Source organism: Pteropus medius, unplaced genomic scaffold, assembly GCF_902729225.1.
Source record: "Pteropus medius unplaced genomic scaffold, Ma_sr-lr_union100, whole genome shotgun sequence".
NCBI lineage: Eukaryota > Metazoa > Chordata > Mammalia > Chiroptera > Pteropodidae > Pteropus > Pteropus medius.
Genome location: NW_024355109.1, coordinates 1,342,839 through 1,365,257, shown reverse-complemented (window position 1 = coordinate 1,365,257; position 22,419 = coordinate 1,342,839). Strand labels below are relative to the sequence as shown.

Below are 22,419 nucleotides of genomic sequence, written 5' to 3'. Positions count from 1 at the left end.
GGTCTGAGCGGCAGAAGTCTTAAACTGTCTTCCTTTATTTATATCTGCGATATGAAATAGAAGCTCAGCACAAACACACACGCACTCACGCCAGCCTGGGGAGAGGGAGCTGGGACAAGGTCACTTGGCAGCTGGGCTGGACCCCAGACCCTCAGGTGTGGGAGGGGACCCCAGCCAGACCCCTGCCAAACCCCCACCCTGGGGTCCATGGGAGGCACAGGGGTCTCATGAGTGTCAGGGCCCCATGGGAATGTCACCAGGAAGGCCCCCTTGGACCATGAGCCCCCAGCCCCTAGAGAGCCACCAGGCCAGGCAGAAGGCCCTTCAGCTCCCAGCCCGGGGCAAGGGGCTGGGCAAAGGCACAGCCCCCACTCGGCCCCTCTAGGTGGGCCTGAGCTAAAAGGCCAAGTGTGGGTGTGGACGTCTGCACCGAAGTGGGGGATGGTGGGAGGGGAGGGTGGACGGTGCCTTGAGAATCCCAACACAGCCCCCGCTGGGAGGGGATAAAGGTCCAACCCACCCTGCCACCCCTCCTGAGACCTGGTTTTCTTCCGCTCTCTTCCCACCCACTCTCCTCCCTCAATATATATATAATATATAATATATGTTTCTCTCTCTCTTCTCTCTACTCAACTCTCTATATTTTTATTCTAGGAGACAAAACTCCATCATTTCTTTCCTCAGTGCAAATGGCGGGGGCTGTCTCCCTGGCAGCAGCCTCCTGGGACTCCAGAGGAGAGAGCGTGGGCGGTGGGATGGGGATGGAGTGATGGGGCAACGGGCCACCGTGGGACCCACCCTGCTCCCACCCGGGCAGGGTCCATGCGCAGGTTGAGGATTTGGCTGCCACCACCGGGACCAGGCAGTTACCTGGGAACCGAGAAGAAAATCTGGGTGAGGAGCCAGCCTACCCACTCACCACCCCTAGCCCCTGCCCCCCGGCCTCTGCCACTCACTGGGAGCCTGGGGATGCGGGCCCTCCCAGGGCAGAGCCATTGGGCACTGGAAGCGGCTCCAGGGCCTGGGCACTGTCCAGAGGAAGGGATGGGACGGGTCAGTGCCTCAGCCCACACCACCACCACCCACCAGCATGAGGCCACGCTGTGCTCACCTCTGGCTTTGGGATAGCCCTGCAAGCTCTGAGCTCTTCTCCTCCTCCGTGGTCTGGGGGGGCCGGTGGGCCACAGGGGCTGGGACAGAGGTAGCAGGGTCTCTGGTTGCACTGGCGGTGGTAGAGTCAGGAGGGTTACCATCAGTACCGCCCTGCTGGACGCTGTTGCCTCCAGGGGCTAATGTGACCACAGAAGGAGCACATAGCCCAGGGCCTCCTGGCCAAAGACCTCTGGAAGCTGTCACCAGCAGGAGCTCAAGGTCAGCTGGGACATGGGCTCTGCACACTCCTGGCCCTTCTGAAAGCCTCCTTTTCACCTCTGGGGCTAGGCAGGGGTCCCTAGGGTCCAGGACTCTGTAGGGCACCCATGTATGGACAACACATGCACAGCCCTGGGGGGGTCTCGCAAGGGCCCCTCGCAGCAGCTCTGGGGCAGGAACGACCCAAGGGCCAGGCTCTATTCATCTCCCCCACACAGCCGCCCAGAAGTTGCTCCCCAGTTGGTCACCTGTCCAAAGAGTTGGGGGCACAGCTTGTCCCTCTGAGGGTGGCCTGGAAGTCCCCGACACTGACCAAAACCTGACAGGGGGCTGTGCGAAGGAGAGAAGCCCAGACACATGAAACAGCAAGTTGCTCCAAACTGGAAGGCCAGGGGACAGCAGAAGCAGGGCCGCGGGGCACAGTGGGCAGGTAGATGGGCAGTGTTAGGCAGGCAGTGGGCAGTGGCTCACCCAAAGGCTCCGCTACTTTGCCGCCATCTGTGGCTTCCTGAGGTGCTGAAGGGGGTGTGGGGTCCTGAGACCTGGGAGGCAAGAGGAGTAGCCCAAGGGGGCGGCCGGGGTTGACCCTGGAGCCTAAGGGAACCAGGACCTGGCACCACTGCCTGGCCACACCTCCCAGCCTCACCTGAGCTGCATGGCGTCAGGGGCCACAGGGCTGGCCAGGCTTGGGGTGGGGAGGTCCTGGCACAAGCCAAGGGGTCCCTGTGGGGCAGGATGCTCAGGGCACAGCTCCTTCTCCCTGGAGTCTTGGAGGCTGGTCGGGAAGTCAGTAGGCACTGGGTCAAAGGTGGCTGTCCAGTTGGGGCCTGGGGTAGGGGCAGCAGTGAGCATGGCAGGCAGACCCCTGCCCACCCCAACCACGCCCACCAGCATGCTCACCCACCCAGAGACTGAGGGCTGATGCCAGAGTGAGAGGGGGGCCCAGCCCCTCCGCAGACTGCCCGGCCTTCCTCTTCGACGTCCTCCTCGTCCTCCTCGTCCTCTTCGCTATCTGTGCTGCCTCCACTCCTGCCCCAGAAGCCAGCCATCAGCCACCATGCTGAGGCAGGGACTGAGTGGGGAGGCCCCCTGGTCCCACCTCCAGACCCCTTAGCGCTGGCCCCAGAGTACCAGCTGTGAAGGAATCAACAGTCAAAAAGGGATGGTGGGGTGGGGCCACAGACAGCCCCGGGAGGACAGGTCAGGGCCTCCCTAGGCCTGGGATGTGCCAAGACACCAGGAGCGAGTCCTGCGTTCCACAAGGGGCAGGCAGGTGGGGACAAGAGCGCCAGCACTGGTATCAAGGGCAGAAAGATTCTTGTCTCCCTCACAGACCCTCCCAACACCTGACTGCTCACTCGGGGAGGCCAACTTGACGCTCTTCTCAACTACAAACTCAGGGGGACTTCTGTCACCACTATGTCCTCGACTGAGAGCAACACTGGTACATGCAGCTGCTCCAAAACACTGCTGAGCACTGACACGCGGCTAGAGACCTTGGACAAAGTCTGATTGGCCTACATGTCCACCGCTAGGGGACGCTTGAACAAGTCCTGAATGCACACTACCATCTCCAGAGTGGGAAGGAATACCTCTGCTTATCATTGAAAATAAACTAAGACATTCGATAAAAGGGAAACGGAGGGGTCACTCCTCAAACCCATGCTCCAGAACCACTACCGACACCACACTCAGTGGCCAAGACCCCCAACGTCCATTGTTGACACAGCGATGAGAAGGAGAAAGACCTAAATTCATGAAAACATATCCTGCATTCACAGATCAGGAAATGGGATATTGTTAAAGCAGCAACATTCCCCAACCTGACCTACAGGTTCAAAGACAACCTTCTCACAATCCCAGATGCTTCCTTGGTGAAACCGACAAGCTGATCCTAAAATTCATGCAGAATCTCAAGGGACCCCAAAAAGTCAACGCAATCTTTAATGAAGTGTCAGGACTCGCACTTCCCAATTTTAAAACTTACTGTAATGCAATAGTGGTCCAGACCGAGTGGTCTCAGAATAGACATCGGACCAGAGGACCAGGAGAGAGAAGACAGAAATAAATGCTCCACACACACACAACCGACAAGGGTGCCATGCCCATTCAGTGAGGAAAGGACAGTCCACAAATGATGCTGGGATAGTGAGGAAATGACAGTCCAAAAATGAAGCTGGACTCCGCCTCATATCTCATACACAAAATTATCTCAAAACCTAATATAAAAGCTAACACCATAAACTCTTAGAAGAAAACACAGGGGTGAGTCATGACCTTGAACTTGGCAATGGCACACTAAGCGCAAATGAACTTGGCTAGTTCATTCTTTGGGTACACTCACAGATGGCAAGTGAACACACCCATACACACCAGAAGGCTGCACCTCTCAAGCCGAAGAGGCGAAACCCATCTCTGGGGCAAAATGTCGGGGCAATATCAGCCCCAGGAGGGCGGACAGTGGTTGGGAGGGGACAGTGGCTAGCAGGGATGCTCCACTCTTCACCTGGCAAAGGAGTGTCCACATGGCCGTATACTCAGGAGTCCAAATCTCATCTGTATGTTTGTTACACGTCACTCAGAAAGTTAAAATACTAATTCTCAAATCAGAAGCCACAAGGCAAAGGCTCAGAGCTGTAGGCCCTGAGCTGTAGTCGGCCTTGGCAAACCAATGCTACACAAACTCATTTGGTCAGTGATGCTGGGGCCAGACAGTATTGACATTCATAAAGAGAAAAAGGGACAATGGTCACCTCTCATCTTACTGAAATCAGGGGAAAGAGAGCTGACAGGACTATCAAACCAGGGAGTGCAGTCAGGGGTAGGCGCCATACCAATCATAGGCATGCTGGAACAGGCCGCACCTGAAGGAGCCGCTGAGTTTTCCAGCCATACATAGGCAGTTACCTTGTTCTCTTTAACTTGTCTGAACGGGGTTTCCATCACTCAAAACTGCAAGCAGCCCAACACACACAAACTGCATCCTCTGTGTGGTTCCCCTTTACTCAGATGACAAAAACTATTTCACGTGGGCCCTACAGACCCCATGCTGAGTAGCCTGGGAAAGGAGGTGGGAGGGGACTCACCGCATGCCTGGGGGCACACCCAAGCGGGGTCCCCTGGCCAATGAGCTGCCCTGCCAGGCGCCATCCTCCCCGTCAGACTCCCCAGAACCCTGGCCATCCTCCTCCTCCTCGTCATCATCGAACTGCTGGATCCGGTCTTTGTAGCAGATCTCGAGCAGGTTGGCATTGGGCTGCAGGGTGTAGCGGCGGGAGAGTGGGCTGGGCTGCACTGCCCATGGCCCCCTGCCACCACCAGAGGATGGGGCAGTACTCACGTTCTCGTCATCAGCATTGAGGGAGAAGGTGATGTTGGCCGTCTTGTCAAAAGGGGCACTAGGAGAGAGCACAAGAGCAGTGAGGGGAGGCACACAGGCAGCAGCTGAGGATTTAAGATTGTAACTTGGGTGACAGATTATACAGGCCTGAACTTCCCCAGGAGTGCAGTTCGCGTTCACAGCGACCTTAATGCAGCCACAGCAAGAAGTGAAAATGGAATGTGAGACCCAGCTGAAGCTAATTTTCCTAAGGACACAGCTAACCTAGCCCCATCTGCAGTGTGTCACTGCTGTCAAGGCCGAGTCAACATCTTCCTCCTATACCCACTTTTGCTCCATTCTCTGCACTTTCAGAAAGCCTCACAGAAGTGTAATTCCTCAAGGAATTAAAACCATGCATTTCAAATACTGACACAAACTGCTAAAAACAGTTTGTTACTTCTGCTATCAGCGAAATAAGCAATTTCAAGAGCCTCGTACTTGTTTCGTTGGCATCCTTCTAAGTGTCAGTCCTGTTCGTGGTGAAAGCACTGTCTACCCAAGGGCCCACGCTCTGCCCATGTGGCAGGGAGACCTCCTAGGTTATCTGGGAAGCTCTCTCTCCAAGTCAGCAAACATTCGGCCACAAAGGTCAGTGGACTCATGTGAGTCAGCAGCTCCTGAGTGCTGACTGGGCACCACTCTTCCTATGCTTTCTTCTTACCACCCCTCGTACGACAGGCATTCCTCTCTCCTCTGAAACACACAGAAGTGAGGCAGGGCCGGGCGGGGCCAGGCTGAGCACTGGCACAGTGGGTCAGGGGTTATCTCTCCTACAGGGCAGCATCTTCAGCAGAAGGTATCAAGATATCCACTGTTTTTCATTCCAGAACATTCCATGACTTTGCTCTTTTAGTTTTTGACCCCACGGGAATTTATCTTGACGGAGTAACAGTTTTGTCCAAAAGGACAGCTGGCCAGCCTAACGCCATTCACTGAGCAGGATAGGGCTGGGTCCTCCCTTGGGCAGTGTCTTCCCCAGGTGTCCTAGGCCTCTCAAAGTGATGGGCACTCCCGAGGACTCCTAGTGCCCGGTACTGTGCAGGGAGAGCAGCAGCAAACACGCTCTCACACCTGCATCTAAGGGACCACTGTCCGGCTGTGGGCACTACAGACCAAAGCTGACCCTCACACTGTTGCTGCACAGGGTCACTGACCAGCAGGTGCCCAGTCTCCCCAGCTGTAAAGTGGCTCTCAAACCCTAAGCAGAGAGTAGTCATGGGCACATAACGGGTAACACTGAAAGGTGCCTGGCATGCTGCCAGGTGACAAAAAGGACAAGGGTAGTGACCCTGTCTCAGTTGTTTCCCAAAAACCCAGGCACAGCTATGGCCCCTCCTGCGTGTCCCTGGACCCCAGCGGACCTCTCTCCATCTGCTTCCCTACGGTCCACCTCAGAGCATCATGGGCTCGTTCCTCAAAAGGAGCCTCTTCCGCCCATGGGGCAGCGGCACACCTTGCTGTTCATAGCACTTCTCTCAGGGGCCCCAAGGGCAGGCCCCGGAAGCCCTGAGGTACACACGAGACCCAGGACCAGTGGAGGCACAACCTGGCTCAGAAAGGAGGCCCCTGGGCAGGTGGGTGATGAGCCACTCACTGCCCTCCACAGGCCGTAGCCAGCCACTCCACTCCTGCCCCTGCTACAGTATCCCCTGCACTCACTTGGCCACCTGCCCTTCTCTTCACTGTCTACCTGGTACTGTCTGTCACAAGGTTACTTGTACAATCTACAAAACGTTAGTAAATTTTAATTTTTTTCTGACCACAAACGCAACAGACGCTTGTGACAGAAAATTCATAAAATAAAGAAAGAAGCCCGTGACTACAACACCAGGGATGGTGATGCTAAAATACTGTCACCCAACAAATACAAGGGTACAGAACTGGTCACTGGAAAAGAGATCTCATCTCCCCACAGCCTCTCAAGGGGCGAGAGGTGACCCCGGCCTCTGGAGCCATCCTGACTCTGTGAGGGCTCATCTCATGAGCCCGACTGGGTCTGGGGGCAGGGTAGAGGGGACACCAGGGAGGACACAGGAAGGAGGGCAGGAGGAGCCATATGACAGACGGCCTCGCACAGGCACACACTCACTTCACGCTTTCTTCCTGCTCCCCAAACTCCTCATCATTGAAGCCGAAGTGGTCAATGAAGGCTGAGGTCATGCGCTGCATCTGGAAGTCCATGAAGGCCTACGGGGAGGAGGGTGTGCAGTCAGGGTGGTGGGTGAGGCCAGGTGGGGCAGGACCCACCAGCGTAGCCTACCTGCTGCAGCACAGCCTCCTCAGGGAAGCTGAGCTCCTTTAGCCTGTCGTCCTCGTCGTCACTGGAGGAGTGCAGGTGGTGGCTGCTCACCTGGGTGGGCAGGTGGCAGGGCATCAGGGCCTGCGGGGCCCCCAGGCAAGGATGGGGGCAAGGACGGGTTGTGGGGACAGAAAGGCCAAGGCTCGATGAAGAGGAATGAGGCAGCAGAGGTACAGCAGCCGGGGCTCACCAGGTCCACCATGTTCTTCCTGTTGGTCTCAGCCAGGGGTCCCGACACGAAGGCTTCCCACTGTTCCTGCTGCTCACCTGGCAGCTCTGCTCAGCGGGAGGGGACGAGGATGTGAGATACCCCCCAACTCTGCCTCCATCACCCCACCATCCGGCAAGCCTCTGCCTCACCCTTCAGCAGCTGCCCTAGCTGCTCAGCGTTGGGCCCCTTCTCTGTGTTCTGCACCAGGGCGTTGGCCACTCTGGTCAGGTGGCCCATGTAGCCTTTCCGAGGGCCCCCGGCAGACCTGGGTGAAAGTGGAGGCCACGGCTGGACACAGGCGGACACAGGCGGACACCGTGTCCCCCTCCCCGCTGCCCAGGCAGGAAGGCCAGGGCACACTCACTGCACACGATCATTCTCCTCCCAAGACGTCAGGATGCGCTCCACCAGGCGGCACTGCTGCAGCAGCTGTGGGAGAAGGGGGATGCATGGGCACGGGGGCCAGCCAGGGTGTCACTGCTACAACTAGCCAGGCCCCAGACTCAGTCACCTACAGGTGAGAGAATGATGGGGCCCCACCATCTTGGCCTGGCACCCAAACCTCTGGTCTTTCCACGAGCATGCAATACCCTCACACACACACAGCTGTATACTCACACATGCCAGCCCCCACTGTGCTTCCCACTCTGCTCCCCGAGAAAGGTCCTCAGCCTGTCTGATCTGCTCAGTCGAAACAACAAACCCCAAAGGTACCCTGCCTGTCGCCCACTCCAAAGCTGACCCTCCCCACTGAACAGTTCCTCCCTGAAGCCTTAGGCTATTCCCAGGTAGTGTTCCACCTCCCGTAGTGGCTGTCACCCCAGGAGAGTCCTTTCCTCTGTGCCCTAGGGACACATGCTACCTCCTGAAATCACTGTGTCCACTCACCTCCCCACACATCACCCATATCTATTTCTCCCACACATAACCTAAGAACAAGGCCAAGCCCCAAGCTCCCAAGATATGAAGTCACCCACCAAGTACTGGTCAGCAGGACAGGTGACAGAAATAGCTAGGGAAGAGCCCACCCCCAAATAAATGGAGGGGAGACCCGGGAGCCACAGCTCACGTGTTTCACGCCGGGGTTCGGGGCGGGCATCTCAAGGCTGCCATCAGAAGGGGGCCCAGCGCTCAGCATGGCGCTCACACATACCTCCACTTGAGTGTGAAGGAAGTTGTTGAACACGTAGTGGAAAAAGAGGTCCTGGAAGGGGACGCAGGCTGGCACTGAGAGACCTGTCCCACTGGCCCTCCCCCACCCCACCCCATCCCGCCCACCGCACCAGCATGGTGTTGGGCACATCCAGCGCCAGGAGCTCCTGTGTCAGGGCCGCATCGTTGGCACTCAGGGCACTGGCCAGCAGCTTGACCACATGCAGCCGTGTGTTGCCCAGAGGCGGGGACAGGCTGCCCCACGTTGTGCACAGTGGCTCCAGCTGCAAGCACAGGAGAAGCTTGATTCCCAACCCAGCACTGCCGGGAACCAAGGACCAACACCCCCACACCCCACTGGCCACATCCCCCCTGGCCTACCTCGGGTGGTGTGAGCAGGATCTGGTGGAAGTGGCTGAGCCGAGGACGCAGGGCGTGCAGGGCGCCCATGCTAGACACGGTACTGTCCAAGGTTGCCTGGGCCAGGAGCTCCAGCTGCCCATCCACACTGCTGAAGAAGTTGTTCATGGTCGCAGATTCGGATCTGCAGCAGAGGCAGGATGGAGAGCAGGGTGAGCTGCCCAGATGGCCTGCATGTACACACATGCATGTGTGGGGGACACCTGGAAGGGAGTGAGAAGCTGCTCCCAGAGGGAACCCTTCCAGGCAAAACATCAGGGGTAGGGAATGAGAAGGGAAGCATCTAGGCAGGGTGGGAGCCTGGGGACCCTGGGGTAGTGGCCCCACTGTGCTGTGGGCAGTAACCTGCCTCAGGGGCCCCAGATTCCGACAGCTATGGGTAGCTGACTTGGCCTCTGTTGCCTTGGCTGTCAGGAACAGAACTTCTCTCCAGGACCATGACGACCACCATGAAGGAGACACCACTTGTGGAGGCCAAATCCCTGTAACTTCCACCCCCTGAACTGAACAGAGGCGCCCAGGGAGGCGGCCCCTCACCGTGGCCTCCTGGGCTCCAGCAGAGTCAGCAGCACCTGGATCCCGCTGACAAGAACAGATGGGCTGGGATCCCCTTCCAGCATGTTGCTCAGGAGCTGCTCGATCGTCTCCTGCCTGGGACAAAGGGCATTAGGGTGAAGAGCCTGGGACCTGGGGCCCCCAGGACAGCTGCCCACCCTGGACTGGGGTGCCAGCCACAAACCCACTTCTCCAAGGTTGCCAACAGCTGGTCAGGCTCCGGGCTGTCCTGAACTTGGATCATCTGCTCCCGGCTCAGGCGGATGATGTCGCACAGGGACTGGGACGCGTTGGAATGTTGCTGGGGAGGTGGAGAGCGAGCTGAGGACCCCAGGCCAGCAGCTGGGTCCTCCACAGCTTGGTATAGGGACTCGTCCCATAAACTAAGCACCTGGCCCCAGCCCTTAAGGACAGGTGCAGAGGGTCAAGAGACACAGGGACACAAATGCCAAAGGAGGGAGCTCAAGGTACCAAACACTGGGAGAAGAAAGATGGAAGACAGAAAGGGAAAACGAAGGCAGGCTCCCTGTAAAAGACCCACAGAAATCCTGCATTTGGTGCATTCACAGCAGCCAAAGAAGGGACGTCCAGTCACTGATAAACAGACAAGCAACCACGTTTTGACCACAAGCAGAACGTTTCCCAGCCTTAGAAGAATGGGGCACCCACAAACCACAACATGGATGTACACAGGATACAGCGCTAAGGCAGAGACCAGCCCCAGAACCATGTACATGTAAACGAAATGCCCAGAAGAGGCAAACCCAAAGACAGAAAGCAGACTGGTGGCTGCCAGGGGCTGCAGGGCCCTGAGGAAAGCAGAGAGACAACTAACGGGCACAGGGTTTCCTTTCCAGAGAGATGGAAAATAGCCCAAAAGATAATGGCTGCACAACTCTATAAATATAGTAAAAACCACTGAATCCTACATTATAAATGGGTGGACTACGTGGTACGTGATTTAACTTCAATAAATCTATTAACCAAAAAAGAAAAACAGAGGAGGAGCAGGGTGCTGAGCCTAACCCAAGAGGCAGCTGCCAAGGGCCCCCACACAGACATAGAACCCATCCAGGCCGTGGCTTCATTTCAGAGCTCGTCACAGGTGGGTGCTCTTGCCCCTCTGCCACAAAGGCCTAGATGGTCATCACCAATCCGGGACGGGTGCTGGCTGGGCGCTGATGACCTGTGCCTGTGGCTGGAGGACAGCCGAGGCCCCATGAGCTGTTGGTGAAGAAGCGGGGCCTCCAGGTGGGTTCTCTGAAGGACAAACAGGGCTTGTCCAGGCACAAGAGATGGAAGGCACCGCAGGCCACAGAGCCAACGCAGGAGGGAAAGAGGGCTAGAAGCCCAGGAAAGGTGTCAGCAAGGGCATCAGGAAGAACCTGGTATCAGAAAATGCTCACCAGACCCCGACCCTTCAAGGGAGGGTGGGCCAACTTCCTGGCTCATGTGTGTAAAAACTCCACCTAATGCCTCCTTTTCTCATCAGTTCCTCTTTGCAGGGAGGAGGCCCAGTGTGGCTGGGAGCAGCAGGTGGTAGGGATACTCACATTGTCATCTTTCAGCGGGTGGATCTGCTCTATGAGCCGCTGGACTATTTTCTCCTCGTTGAGCCACTAGGGGTAAGAAAGGCAGCAGGACTCTGCTCACTGGCCGCCGCCCAGCCCGGCCTGCCCCACTCTGGCCCACCTTGGCCCACCCGCGCAGACTCACATTGACCACGTCCTGCCTCAGCTGGGGCCGCTCCACACAAGTGAGGAGGCGCAGCAGCAGGTCCATGATGGCCGAGGTGCCGATGTGCTGCAGCAGCAGGTCCACAAAGTCATCCTTCTTCCGCAGGAAGGACACGAGCTGGGGGCACTAGTGCGTCAGGAGGCAGGACCCGGCTGTGCCCTCCCACCCGCCCGAGAGCCTGGGGTGGCAGGCACCTGGTCTGTCTTGCGGTTGATGAGGATGCCCATGACCTTGCTGAAGAAGCTGGCCAGCAAAGGGTTGAGGCAGCCATTGCTCTGCAGGAAGCCATAGAGCCGGTTCAGCAGGGACTCATCCGCTCCCAAGGCATCGTTGATCTGGGGCACGTCTGAAGTCAGGATCTCACAAGCCACACTGGGGTACCTGAGGGAGAGGGTGGGGGGGCGGCTCTCAGCTCCAGGGCCATCCTCACATCCCCTTACGCTTTATCAGAACCATGCCCATAGCAATGTCCACCCTTCTGAGCCTAGACGCCCACTACCAAGCCAGTTCCTCTATCACCAGGACATCACCTGCCTATTCCTATGGCCTTGCCTCCCACCCAGGTCACCATCAGAGCTTCCCCTTCTCAGTCCGTCCACCTGCGTACTCTCTCTAAACCTCTCCCTCGCCCCTTGCCTCTTTCTCCTGAGGGCTGCCCTGCCCTGTGCACTTCGGACCGCTGGGAACAGGTGGACCGCTCACCACTCATTCTCCAAAAAGAGAAACTTATAAGAAACACTGTAATTGTGGGACTTGCTTCAGTCCACACCAGGGCCTGCAGACCATCCCAAGGTATCATCCTGGCTATGACACTGTACTATACCTTGCAAAATGTCACCACTGGGGGAAACCAGGCAATGTACAGGGAACTCTCACAACTGCATGTGATTCTACAGTTCTCTCAACAAATATCCAATTGAAAAATACACCAAGAAAAAGAAAGTGGGGGTGAGGTGTAGGCACTAAAACAAGACTACCCAGGTGCTGCTCCTTTAGGGCCGGGTGGAAGGCCCACGGGGCTCATCCTCCCATCCTTCCACTGGACGTTGTCTGGGAAACCCCATAGTGACAAAGATGCTGTTAAAAAGCTATATCAGAAGTGGTTTGGAGTGCAAGCTGTAGGTCTGCACCCAGGGGTCCTCTCTGCCTGCCTGGGTTGCCTCCTCCCTACAAAGGCACCAATGGTGACAACAGGGAGTCAGGTCGGAGCTAGGACAGAACAGGGGAGGCTCACTTGTAGCGCAGCCGTTCCTCCCCGCTGGCTGGTGGCTCCTGGGTCACCCAGGCCACCATGGCCTGCAGGTGCGGTGGCTGCAGCAGGAAGTCCAGCAGCTTGCGGTTAACAACCTTGCACTCCTGCAGCACGTCCTCCTCGTCCAGCAGCTCAGGCAGGCTCAGGTCCTCCCGTTCCAGCAGCGTGTCAAGGTGTGAGCTCGTGTGAAGGTCAAACTTCCAAAACATGGCGCCCTGTGGGCAAGGAGCTGTCATACACTGGCCCCACCAGCCCTACCCAGCAAGTAGCAGACCCCAGTGTCTTCCCTAGCCACCTCTCATCCAGACCCCTGAGGTCCAGGGGGCCATTTCATACCTGAGGCCAACTGCCCTGCCCAACCCTTGGCCCCAAGGTCCAGAAAAGGCCCTTGGGCATGAACTGGGCTCAGGGCCTGAGAGGGAGAGCCCCAATGCTATGCACGAAGTTACCATGGTCCCCTCCCCTGCCACCACTCATCTGTCCCCACACCTGGGCAGGGACCCCCGCCCAGGGCAAGGCTGGAGCCAAGCTCATCCTGGAACCTCCAACAAACTCACTTCAATCTGTATTTGCTGAACAAATTCAAGTGCCCCATGATGGGCAGCACGCGACTGCCATCCAGCCCAGCAAGTCACCATGTGGTGCAGGGTGTGGGGCAGTGGCAAGTAGAGGGAAGTCTGCCGTTGCCTGGATGCCGCACATATACACACACACAAACACACCCAACCCCCTCAACCACCCAAGGCCGAGGATAGGGAAGAGGGAAATGGGGGTGGCTCCCAGAACAGTCACTGACCAGGGCCCAAAGAACCAGGACAGACAGGGTAACCGGTTCAGCGGGGAGGACAGGCTGGCTCCAGATGGTGTCCTGGCTCTGAGGCTGACTCTGAAGACCTTGCATGCCTGGCTGCGGCCCGGCCTGCCCAACACGAGTAGGTGCCCAGCATCAGCAGCATCTCGATGGAATGCTCGCTAGGGGCCAGTAGGGCCTGAGCTGCACAGACTTGGCTGCCCCTCTCAGGAGCCTGCAGGTCCCCCAGGCCAGACTGCCAGCTGCAGACCTGCCCTGTGCTCACGCCAGGCACCCAGGCCACTGGTCCCCACCCTGTGCATCCACTATGCACTGGTGCTATGCCCACGGCCCCCTCCAAGGGGCTCTTGTCACTCCATCACACAGCAGGCAACCTGCTGGGACTCAGCAGCACTGCGCAGGCACCGACCAGAGCTCAGGCTTGCCACCTGCCTCATGCAGACTACCTGAGGCAGAGCCCCGCACCGGCAGACTGAGATCACCATACCCTCCTGGGCACTTCCTAGGTCAGCAGATGCCAGTCCCTCTCCTGTGAAGCCCTCTGGGTCCTCTCTGCCCCACACTGCTCCAGCCACAGGAAGCAGATGCAGCCCCAGCCTGAGAAGAGAGGCTGATTCAGGAAGCAGCAGGGCTGAGCCAAGGTGGAGCCAGCAAGCACAGGTGACTAGCCTTCTGAGCCTGGGTCCCTCTAAGACATCATGGCACCCAGCTCCCCTTTTCAGCATGCACAGGGGACTTTCACCTCAGCCATGTGGCCTCCTGGCTGTGGCCAGGTGCAAGGGGCTCTAATTCCACAACCACCCTGACCAGACTCACGCTGGCTCCCATGCCGTGGCCAACCACACCTGGAGGTAGAGTGAAGGAATGGCCCTGTGTGCAGGGACAGCCAGGAGGGGACAGCACCTTAGGGGTCCTATCCTACCCCTCTGCCCCACTCCCACTCAGGACACTTTTCTGAGACACAAATTTGAGCATCTCATGTTCATTTCGGGCCAAAACCCCGTGATGCCTCTCCAGCTTTGTGTTCAAGGACCCTAGGGTCCTGCTCCCCTCCCAGCTCCAGAACATGTGCACAAACCTGCCCAGCCCATACACCATCATAGGTCACAGTAGTGATGCACATGTGGTACACATGTGCTGATGGATGACAGAACCACACAGCCTTCCTCACCAGGCTGCATGAGCACCTGGGGACAGCACCTAGCACAAACCTGGTACACGAAATGTGCTCAGAAATATTATGAGAGAAACTCCTGTCTGCAGAACATGTCTCACATGTCTCAGGGCATGACCTCTCTGCATTCACCTGTCAGGGAAAAGGGGAGTGGCGCCCACCTCATCCCCCACTTAGGGGCCCCCTAAACCACAACCATAAGGCAGGGGTGGGGTTGGACCATCAGAGTAGTAGGCTTGAAAGGGCTGCACCAGGGGCAGAGTGGAAACTACTGCTTTAGACAGAAACCAACCAGCGCCAACTCTGGGAGTGCTTGGCCACCTTCCTTGGACACAGACAACCCCACTTGTGCCCAGAGCCTAGACCTCCTTGAGGCACTCTTTCACCATCCTATCTCACTTGATGAGAGTCTGCAACAAGGCCCATGTCACAGGTGAGAAAACTAAGGCTCCACAGATGGGCACTAATAGGTGGGGGTTGGGGGTGTGTAGGCAGACTTCCTGAGCTGGGAGGACCTAGGACCAGAATCATCAAGAGGCAGGGATCTCGATGTGGTGAGAATACCACCTGTTTCTACATCACTTTCTGGCAGCAGTAAAGAGACCAGAGGGGCAAAAAGGCCACCCAAGTGGCGTGAGCGAAGTAGTCATCAAGGATCACATGCCATGTGACATTATTTACATGGAATGTCCAGGAGAGGCAAATCCACAGAAAGTAGATTAGTAGTTTTCAGGAGCTGGGAGAGATTTAGGTGGGGGGCTGGGGATGAAAGGTTTCCTTTTGGGAAAAGGATATTCTAAGAAAGCCTCCCCACAAAAAAAAAGCTCTAAAATCGGTTATACACAATTTTGCTTGTCAGTTATACCTCAACTAAAAAATCCTTTGTGGTGATGGCTGTACAGCTCTGTGACTATACTAGAAACCACTGACTCGTGCGCTGTGAATGGGAGAATCGTACACGTATGAATTATATCTTGACAAAAACCGTTACCAAAACAAACAAAACGAGGCTGCCCGAGTGCGAGGGCCAGGCTCAGGCCTCACTCCATGTCCCAGTCACCCCGAGCTGACAAGATGCCAGCTGCCTGCAGAGCTGAAGCACATGTAGGCTCCACCCTGGGGAGCCTGCCCAGGTTCCCCTCCCCACTACACAACATTACTGTCCCTGAGCTAAGTATATGCACCCCCAGGTGGAGGGCAAGGCCCAGCCAACATGTGCAGAAAACCCATGCACCATATCGGGTGCCTCATATGTCTCATTGAGATGACAAGGCGAAGCATGGTTCTTATTCCCATTTGACAGACGCAGGGGTGGGAGCCCACAGGACTCAGCAAAGTATCCTGCTCTCCTGACCAGAGGCCCACTCATTTCTGAAGCATGTGGTCAGAGGATGCAGGCTATGGCCCCAGCCCCAAATCCCCACACCCTCTCCCTTACAAGATCCGCACCTAATTCAGACAGGACAGACTTCTCTCCCAAAGCTGGCTTTCCAGAGACCCAGGATGGGGGCCGCCACAACAAGACAGGAGGGGGCTAGGTGGCATAGAGCGTGGATTCCAGGGACCTCACAACCCACGTGACCCCTTAAACTCTCAGAACCTCAGGTTGCCCCTCCGAAAAGCAGGAGGCTACAAGGCTCAGATGTAACTAAGTGGTCGTCGGTACCCTACACACATCATTCCCCAGCTCTGCACTGAACGAAGATGCACATGTAGATCTAGAAAAGAGAACACACGGAAAAGAGGAAAAGAGAAAAAGACTTCCTCCGCCACAAATTCTCAATTCACTCGAGCTCCAAGTCCTGCCTGTCACCCCATCTTCTCTTAATGGAATTTGCTGGAAGCCCCGGGAATCGGGCAGGAGAGGTGGGTTCCTTTCTCACTCTCTAACGACACGAGCCTGGGCCAGGCACCTAGTTTCCAGTCTGTGAAATGGGGGCACAGGCGCCAGAAAGGCCCATGCTGTGAGGACAGCCAAGTCAGGCAGGTGAAAGGAGCGTGCTCAGCGGTGTTGGCCCCTTCCTGTCTGTCCCTGAAACCATGCTGAACCTGGGACACTTTTAGGAGGAGAGAAGGTAACCCCATACCCTCAGAGGTGATGGCGCTAAAAACAGAAGAGCAATGTGGGAGAAAGACAGCTTGTTTGCCTGAGTGACCCAGGTCATAAAACACTCTGGCGGGCGCCACACACCCGCCACCCCCACTCTTTGCAACTTTTAGTAAACTTCAAGAAAACGGAAGTGACTACCACTGGTTTTTAGCAACCGTTTGAAAACCAAGATTCTGGCTGCCAACGGAAGGGGAAACTAAATGAGAAAGGAAGCCATTAAAAAGAAAAGCACCTGTCCCTTGCCAGCTCCGCACCATTGCCTCAGGTTCTGGCGCTGCTGTGTTGTTCTCAGGCCTCCTGTCTGGGCTCAGCCAGCCTGACTACAGCTCCCACGCAGCTGTCCCCCCCACTGTTGTTGCTGCTGCTACCATCCGTCCAAACAGCTCTGCCTGCCAGGGAGCCCTGGGTCAGGTCCTTTATCTGCCACCCCTTCCTTGCCTGCCTTGGCCCCAAAGCACCAGGAAGTGGAGGTCAAGGGCGCGGAGGCCTCTGGGAGGGCTTCCAGCGCAGGCACCTGAGCTGCCTTAAGGCTCAGCAGAGGCTCTTGCAGTGGGAGAGGCCATCTGGAGCCTGCTGACTGCTGCCACCCTCAGCCATCACAGGCCACCAGCCACTCTAATGAGACACAGGCAAGGTGAACTCCTGGAAGAGAGAGAACCCACTGCTGGTGGCCAACTCCCAGTCCCTTGCAGGACCCAGCGGGCCAGAGGATGTTGAGACCACGTCCCTCCAACTCACTGTTAGCTCTTAGCCAAATCTGGAAAGTGGGTGGGGGACTTTTGATTCCAAGGATGGGAAGACTAGGTACCACCAGTAGGACCCTGTGTATGTGTGCTGCCATAAAACCCAACACAGACCCAGCAAGGTAGGTGGCAGGACACCTATTTGGAAAAGGGGGCCACTGAGGCCATAGAGGGGCCTGGCCAAGGCCACACAGAAAGATGGGCTGGGACCTCACTGTGGTTCGGGAAAGCCTGGGGGGGGGTCCCCTATTAGAGGCACCCCAGGTGCCTCTCCCTCTAACCCCAGACCACCCTCTCCTAAGGGAAGTGACCAGGTTGGTCCAACCCCAGGGAATGGAGTAATCAGAAAACAAGAGATCAGAGACACCTGGCCGAGGATTGAGGAGGGACCCAAAAGCTCACGTTCAGGATGGTCTCCTAGATGGGTCATAGGTTCAAAGGAAAAGAATAATGAGTAGATTTTGAAACAACCCTTGGAAACAGAGAGGGGCACAGTCAGTGTTACAGGTGATGGAGTCACAAGGCCTGGGCTCCAGTCCTGCCTGTCCAAAGTGAAATCTCGGTGGCCTTAGCCCCTACACTCCTCACCCGTGAGACACCTCACAGTAACGGTAAGACCACACTTCCCATGGTAAGATCCATAAGACCAGCCTTCAAAGAGAAAACCACAGCTTGGCCTCAAAAGGAGGGTGTGTCCCCACCACCAGTGCCGAGCCTGCCCAGAAGCCCGGATGCCAGGAGAGCTTCTCATTCTCACCATTTCTTCTAGGACTCTCTCACCTCATCTCTTGCTGCCACCCGCATGGTGCTCAACACTCCTGCCACACCTGACTGCTCCTCTGCCCTGGCTCAGCTGCTCCCTCTGCCTTCCTCCAGCTCAAGGAGCCTGACTAGCTCCTCTTGGGTCCTTCAGGCATCTGCACAGACACCACTTCCTCCAGGAAGCCTCCCTTGACTGTGTTAGGGGCCTGCTCCACAGCTTCCGTGGTCACCCTGTGACAGCACCTGAGGGCTCTGTGATAGCATTTGCCTGTTTGTCACCTGCCTCCCTCACCAGATCCCCAATTCCCAGGACCTAGCACAAGGCCAAGCCCACAGCTAGAGGTGCTTGCTGAATGAATGAAACTGAAGGCCACTTGGACACAGGCCCTGACAAAAAGTTGTGGGAGGGAATGAGCATTCTTTTGCTATGGAAACCATAAAGGACCCAACGAAGAGTACCACAAACACGCAAGCACATCAAAACACACAACACTGGCCACTAGCAGGTAGCAACAGAGATGAGCTCAAACTGTACCACACCCAAGCAAGAAGGGAGGGCGTGCCCACTGCAGCCCTACTGACACAATCTGACACTGTGTGAGGACTGTCCCGTGCACTGGAGGATGCTGAGCAGCATCCCTGGCCTCTACCCAACAAATGCCAGTAGCATACCCAAGTTGTGACAAAAAAACGTCTCCAGCCATTGTTGAGTTTCCCCTGGGAGACACAATCACTCCCAGTTGAAATACTCTACAAGGGAGAATTCCCAACCAAAAGTAACCCTAAAAGCTACTGATTCTGAAGCACTTCCTGCACCCGGCATTATGCTCCAGGCTTCTGTAAACAGTACACAGAACTCCCAGAACCAGCCTATGAGGGGAGCCCTGACATCGGCACCACCTTACACCCCCCTGATGTTTCTTTACAACTCTGAGCCCTATACCACACCTGACAACTCATCTTCCTATGCAGAAACACCTCACCTTTTAGGGTGATGTTAATGGTGACATCTGCGTCCTCAGCACAGACATGTCAAAGAGCAAGCAAGAAAAGACCCAACCAGAAGGTTACCCTTCAGGGCCTGGACAAGGGGCCCTCTGGGGAACTGCAACCACTTCCTCCCAACACATCTGCAAGCCAGGCACAGACCACTCTGGTTCCCCACCTTCACATATCTGCATGTGCTGTTCCTTCCAGCTGGGAGGCCCTTCTTCCCACCGTCCATCAGTCACCTCCTCATCCTTCCTAGACAGAAAGCGCCACCCGCCAAGCCAGTCTCACCAGTCCCTGGCTCTGGGCCTCCAGCATCCTGAGTTAACTCTGTGGGACCAGCAGTAATTGTGACTGTCCGGCTCTGCCTTTGTCTCCCAGGCCTGGTCCCTCCCTCCCTCGTGCCCAGCACCAGTCTGCCTGCCCTGCCCTCAGCCTCATCTCATAGGATGGGACCCAGTGGTGACTACTCTACAGAAGTACCTCCCGGAGACAGCTCACAAGAAGCCAGGGCCACGGGGCAAGAGAGCCTGTCAGGGTGAGGAGAAGTTCCCCTCCTCCAGTCGTCCTGAGGCCAACGTAAGTCTGAGGCCATGGATCTATGATGGCAGGTGACAGGGGCGGAGGGGAAGGGGTGTCCAAGGGACTGGGCCTGAGGAGGAAAAGATGAGGGCGTGTGGGGCGAGGGAAGAGTAAAAGAGTGAGGTTGAGTCCAAGGGCAGGGGAGGTGAGGGAGAGGGGCAGGCCAAGTACAATGCCCTGGGACTAACACTGGGGAAAGACTGAGGAAGACTACATACTTGAGGGCTGAGGGACAGGGAAAGACCAAGAGACTTAGGAGCTGAGAGTAGAGAGTAAGAACTTGGGGGGCTGAGGAAGAGATGCTCATTGGGAATAAACCTGGGGAGCCATGACTAAAAGATTTGGGGGACTGAGGGGGGAGACTTAATAGACTTGGGGGCTGAGGGAGAGATCCTGGGAGCCCCAGGAGGGAGGGAAAAGGTCCGAAGGAGAAGGGCTGAGGAGACTGACGAGTACTGAGGCGGCGCTGCCGGGGACTCGGGGAGCCAAGCCTGGAGGAGCACCGGGGAGGCCGCTCACCTGCGCTGGGGGGCGGCGGCTCCTCGCACTCGGGGCTCATCGGGGCGCCCCCACCCCCCGCCCCGCCGCCGGCGGCTCCGGCCCTGCTCAGGGACCCGGTACGTGGGGGCGGGGGGCGACCGGGTCTCGCGCGGGCGCAGGCGCTGGGGGCCGGGCTCGTGCACGCGCCCTCGGGCCTACGGGGGGCCCTCGCACGCCGAGTTCCGGAGTTCGGGGGCTCAGCGCCGGCTGGGTGCGGGAAGGGCGCTGGGGTCGCCGGCGAGGTGGACGCGAGTCCGGACCGGGGACTGGGGGAAGTCAGCGGGGTCACGAGGCTCGCGCAGGCCTTCAGTGGGGAAGCCGCCCCGGTTTCCCCCGCCCTGCGGCAAAGCTCAGGCCGGTCGGGTAAGACGTCCTCCACTGTCCAAACGGGCCGCAGTGGTAAGAGGCAGCCGACGGAGGCTGAGGCTCACTTCCTGCACCGCCCCTTCCCCACGCCGGCTCGTTCTCCCGGCTTTGCAGTTCGTTTCGCCTCCCGGCTTTGCAGTCGGCTCAGAGCCTCCTACGCCCGGATCCGTCCGCCACTATCCCACAACCCCCTAGCCAGAGGCACGCAGGAGGCCCCGCCCTCCAGCCGCGACTCTCTGCGCGGAGGCTGCTCTCCCTCCCGGAAGTGCGCGTGCACAGGAACCCGGGCGCTCCCCATCCCGCCCACTGAAACTACCTCCACCTCCGACGCGCTTGCGCCCGTTGGTGCCAACGGTCTCTCCCGGAATAAACCCAGACAACCCAGTACGCAGGCGCCACTGCACACCCAGGGGCTTTTCTCTACTACTCCGTTCCAAACTCCAGAGGAAACCTTGCTCCAGGATTTCTCCTCCCACTCGCTTCTTGTGGAATCAATCGCTATTTGTCTCCTCCAATCGTATTCAAGCTCTCTCCAGGGTCGAGCTCCTGGATAATCTGTGCCGGGTTCCTCTCTAGGGCAAGGCGCTAGGTCCAATTCGGTTTCTTCGCGACAGCTCTGTGCCTCGGGGTGGCTTCAGTCCCACCAGGCCTTTGCCCAGGCAGTGTCTTTACTGTTGCCATTTGCTGCACAAAGACGCCTCTAACAACATCGACTGGAAGGGTTCTGCCAGACCTTGTATCAATATTCATTAAAGTCCCATCTGGCTCATAGCTCCCTTTGCCCATGTTACAGCCCCACTCACTGTAAGGATACAAGTAAATGGATGTAAAGATTCAACTTGTATTTTCAACCTGCAGTGTTGTTACCTTCTTCATTTCAGGGACACTCGAATCATGTTTGAATACATTTTCCTGTTATAGATGTTCTCTATTTCGGGGATGCCAATTATGCATTTGTCCTTTACATCTCTTAGCTTCTAATTGCTTTAATCTTTCTCATTTCCTCCAGCATTCACTGATTACTATATGTCCGTAATTTGATTTTTCGGCCATGTCTCTTCTGGTCCTTGCTATTTCTAGTATATTTGTTGCATGTGACACTTTTTGATCCTTGTATCAGGTGATGACAAACCACCTCAGTGGCATGTGTCACGTTCGCAATTTGGAGCTGCAGGTGTGAAGCCTGGCAAGTGGACGCCTGTGTTTGCCCAGGACTGTCTGGGACCAGATGAGCAAGAGTGTCTAATGCTGGGATGAAATAGCAGCAAGCCTGAAGCCACTTTCTCTGATTGGCTCTAATAATAAGGGTGGCAGTTGATCTCCAATTCTCTGATCCTGTAGCTACCTTTTGAGTTATCCTGAATTTGAGAGGAGTGAAAATAATTGGTCCCTCAAAAATTCCAAGAGTATGAGTAAATTCCACACAAGAGGAATTAGTCTGGCATCACTGAGCTAGAACACAAGGATACGGGGAAGAGGAGCACAGCTTTGGAATTAGGCCAGGTCTGAATCCTGACTGTATGAATTTAGCCACACATTAACCACACTGGGCTCAGCTTGTCGTCTGGAAAACGACAATGGTCAGGGCTCTTGGATGCAAATGACGAAACCTACTTTAGCTAAACTGAAAAGCAACTCATTAAAGGAGGTGAGGCAGTCTCTCTCCCCCTCCCCCCAAATCTCTGAGAAGACCAGTGAGAAGGCTCGGTGCTTTGCAGTTCGGAATGAACCCCGCGCCCAACCACAGGCCTGTCCCATGCACCCAGACCGACCTACAACACCGGAGCAGAGAGCCCCACCAGACCTCAAGGCACCTACATTCTGCCTTTCAGACACTAGCTCCCCAGCAGGCAGTGCAGCGGGCTCTGATTGGTAGGGCTGAAGTCACATGGTGTCCCCGCTCCCACACAGAATGCTGGAAAAGTACATGGCTCCTGTCTGGGGGAGGTGGGTGAGGACATC

General features: G+C 56.7%; 1 protein-coding gene across 6 annotated transcripts; it reads right to left on the bottom strand.

Moving 5' to 3' along the window:
- Positions 1-14: 14 nt before the first annotated feature.
- Positions 15-20,208, bottom strand: PPP6R1 (protein phosphatase 6 regulatory subunit 1). Of its 6 annotated transcripts, none has more exons than XM_039857125.1 (24): positions 19,261-19,302; positions 12,362-12,594; positions 11,322-11,508; positions 11,107-11,244; positions 10,944-11,009; positions 9,579-9,691; positions 9,373-9,486; positions 8,797-8,959; positions 8,547-8,699; positions 8,333-8,467; positions 7,628-7,692; positions 7,413-7,528; positions 7,243-7,328; positions 7,014-7,103; positions 6,843-6,940; positions 4,712-4,769; positions 4,458-4,627; positions 2,276-2,400; positions 2,018-2,198; positions 1,843-1,913; positions 1,620-1,701; positions 1,112-1,222; positions 957-1,028; positions 15-870 (listed from the first exon to the last, which is right to left on the bottom strand). In XM_039857125.1, exons 1-24 carry the CDS (start codon positions 19,285-19,287, stop codon positions 867-869), a joined length of 2,658 nt encoding a protein of 885 aa, XP_039713059.1. In that variant the 5' UTR covers positions 19,288-19,302; the 3' UTR covers positions 15-866. The 6 variants fall into 6 exon arrangements, with proteins under 6 accessions (XP_039713059.1, XP_039713060.1, XP_039713056.1 ...); XM_039857126.1 differs by lacking the exon at positions 19,261-19,302 and adding an exon at positions 17,998-18,142; XM_039857122.1 differs by lacking the exon at positions 19,261-19,302 and adding an exon at positions 13,176-13,295.
- Between the last annotated feature and the right edge of the window lie 2,211 nt (positions 20,209-22,419).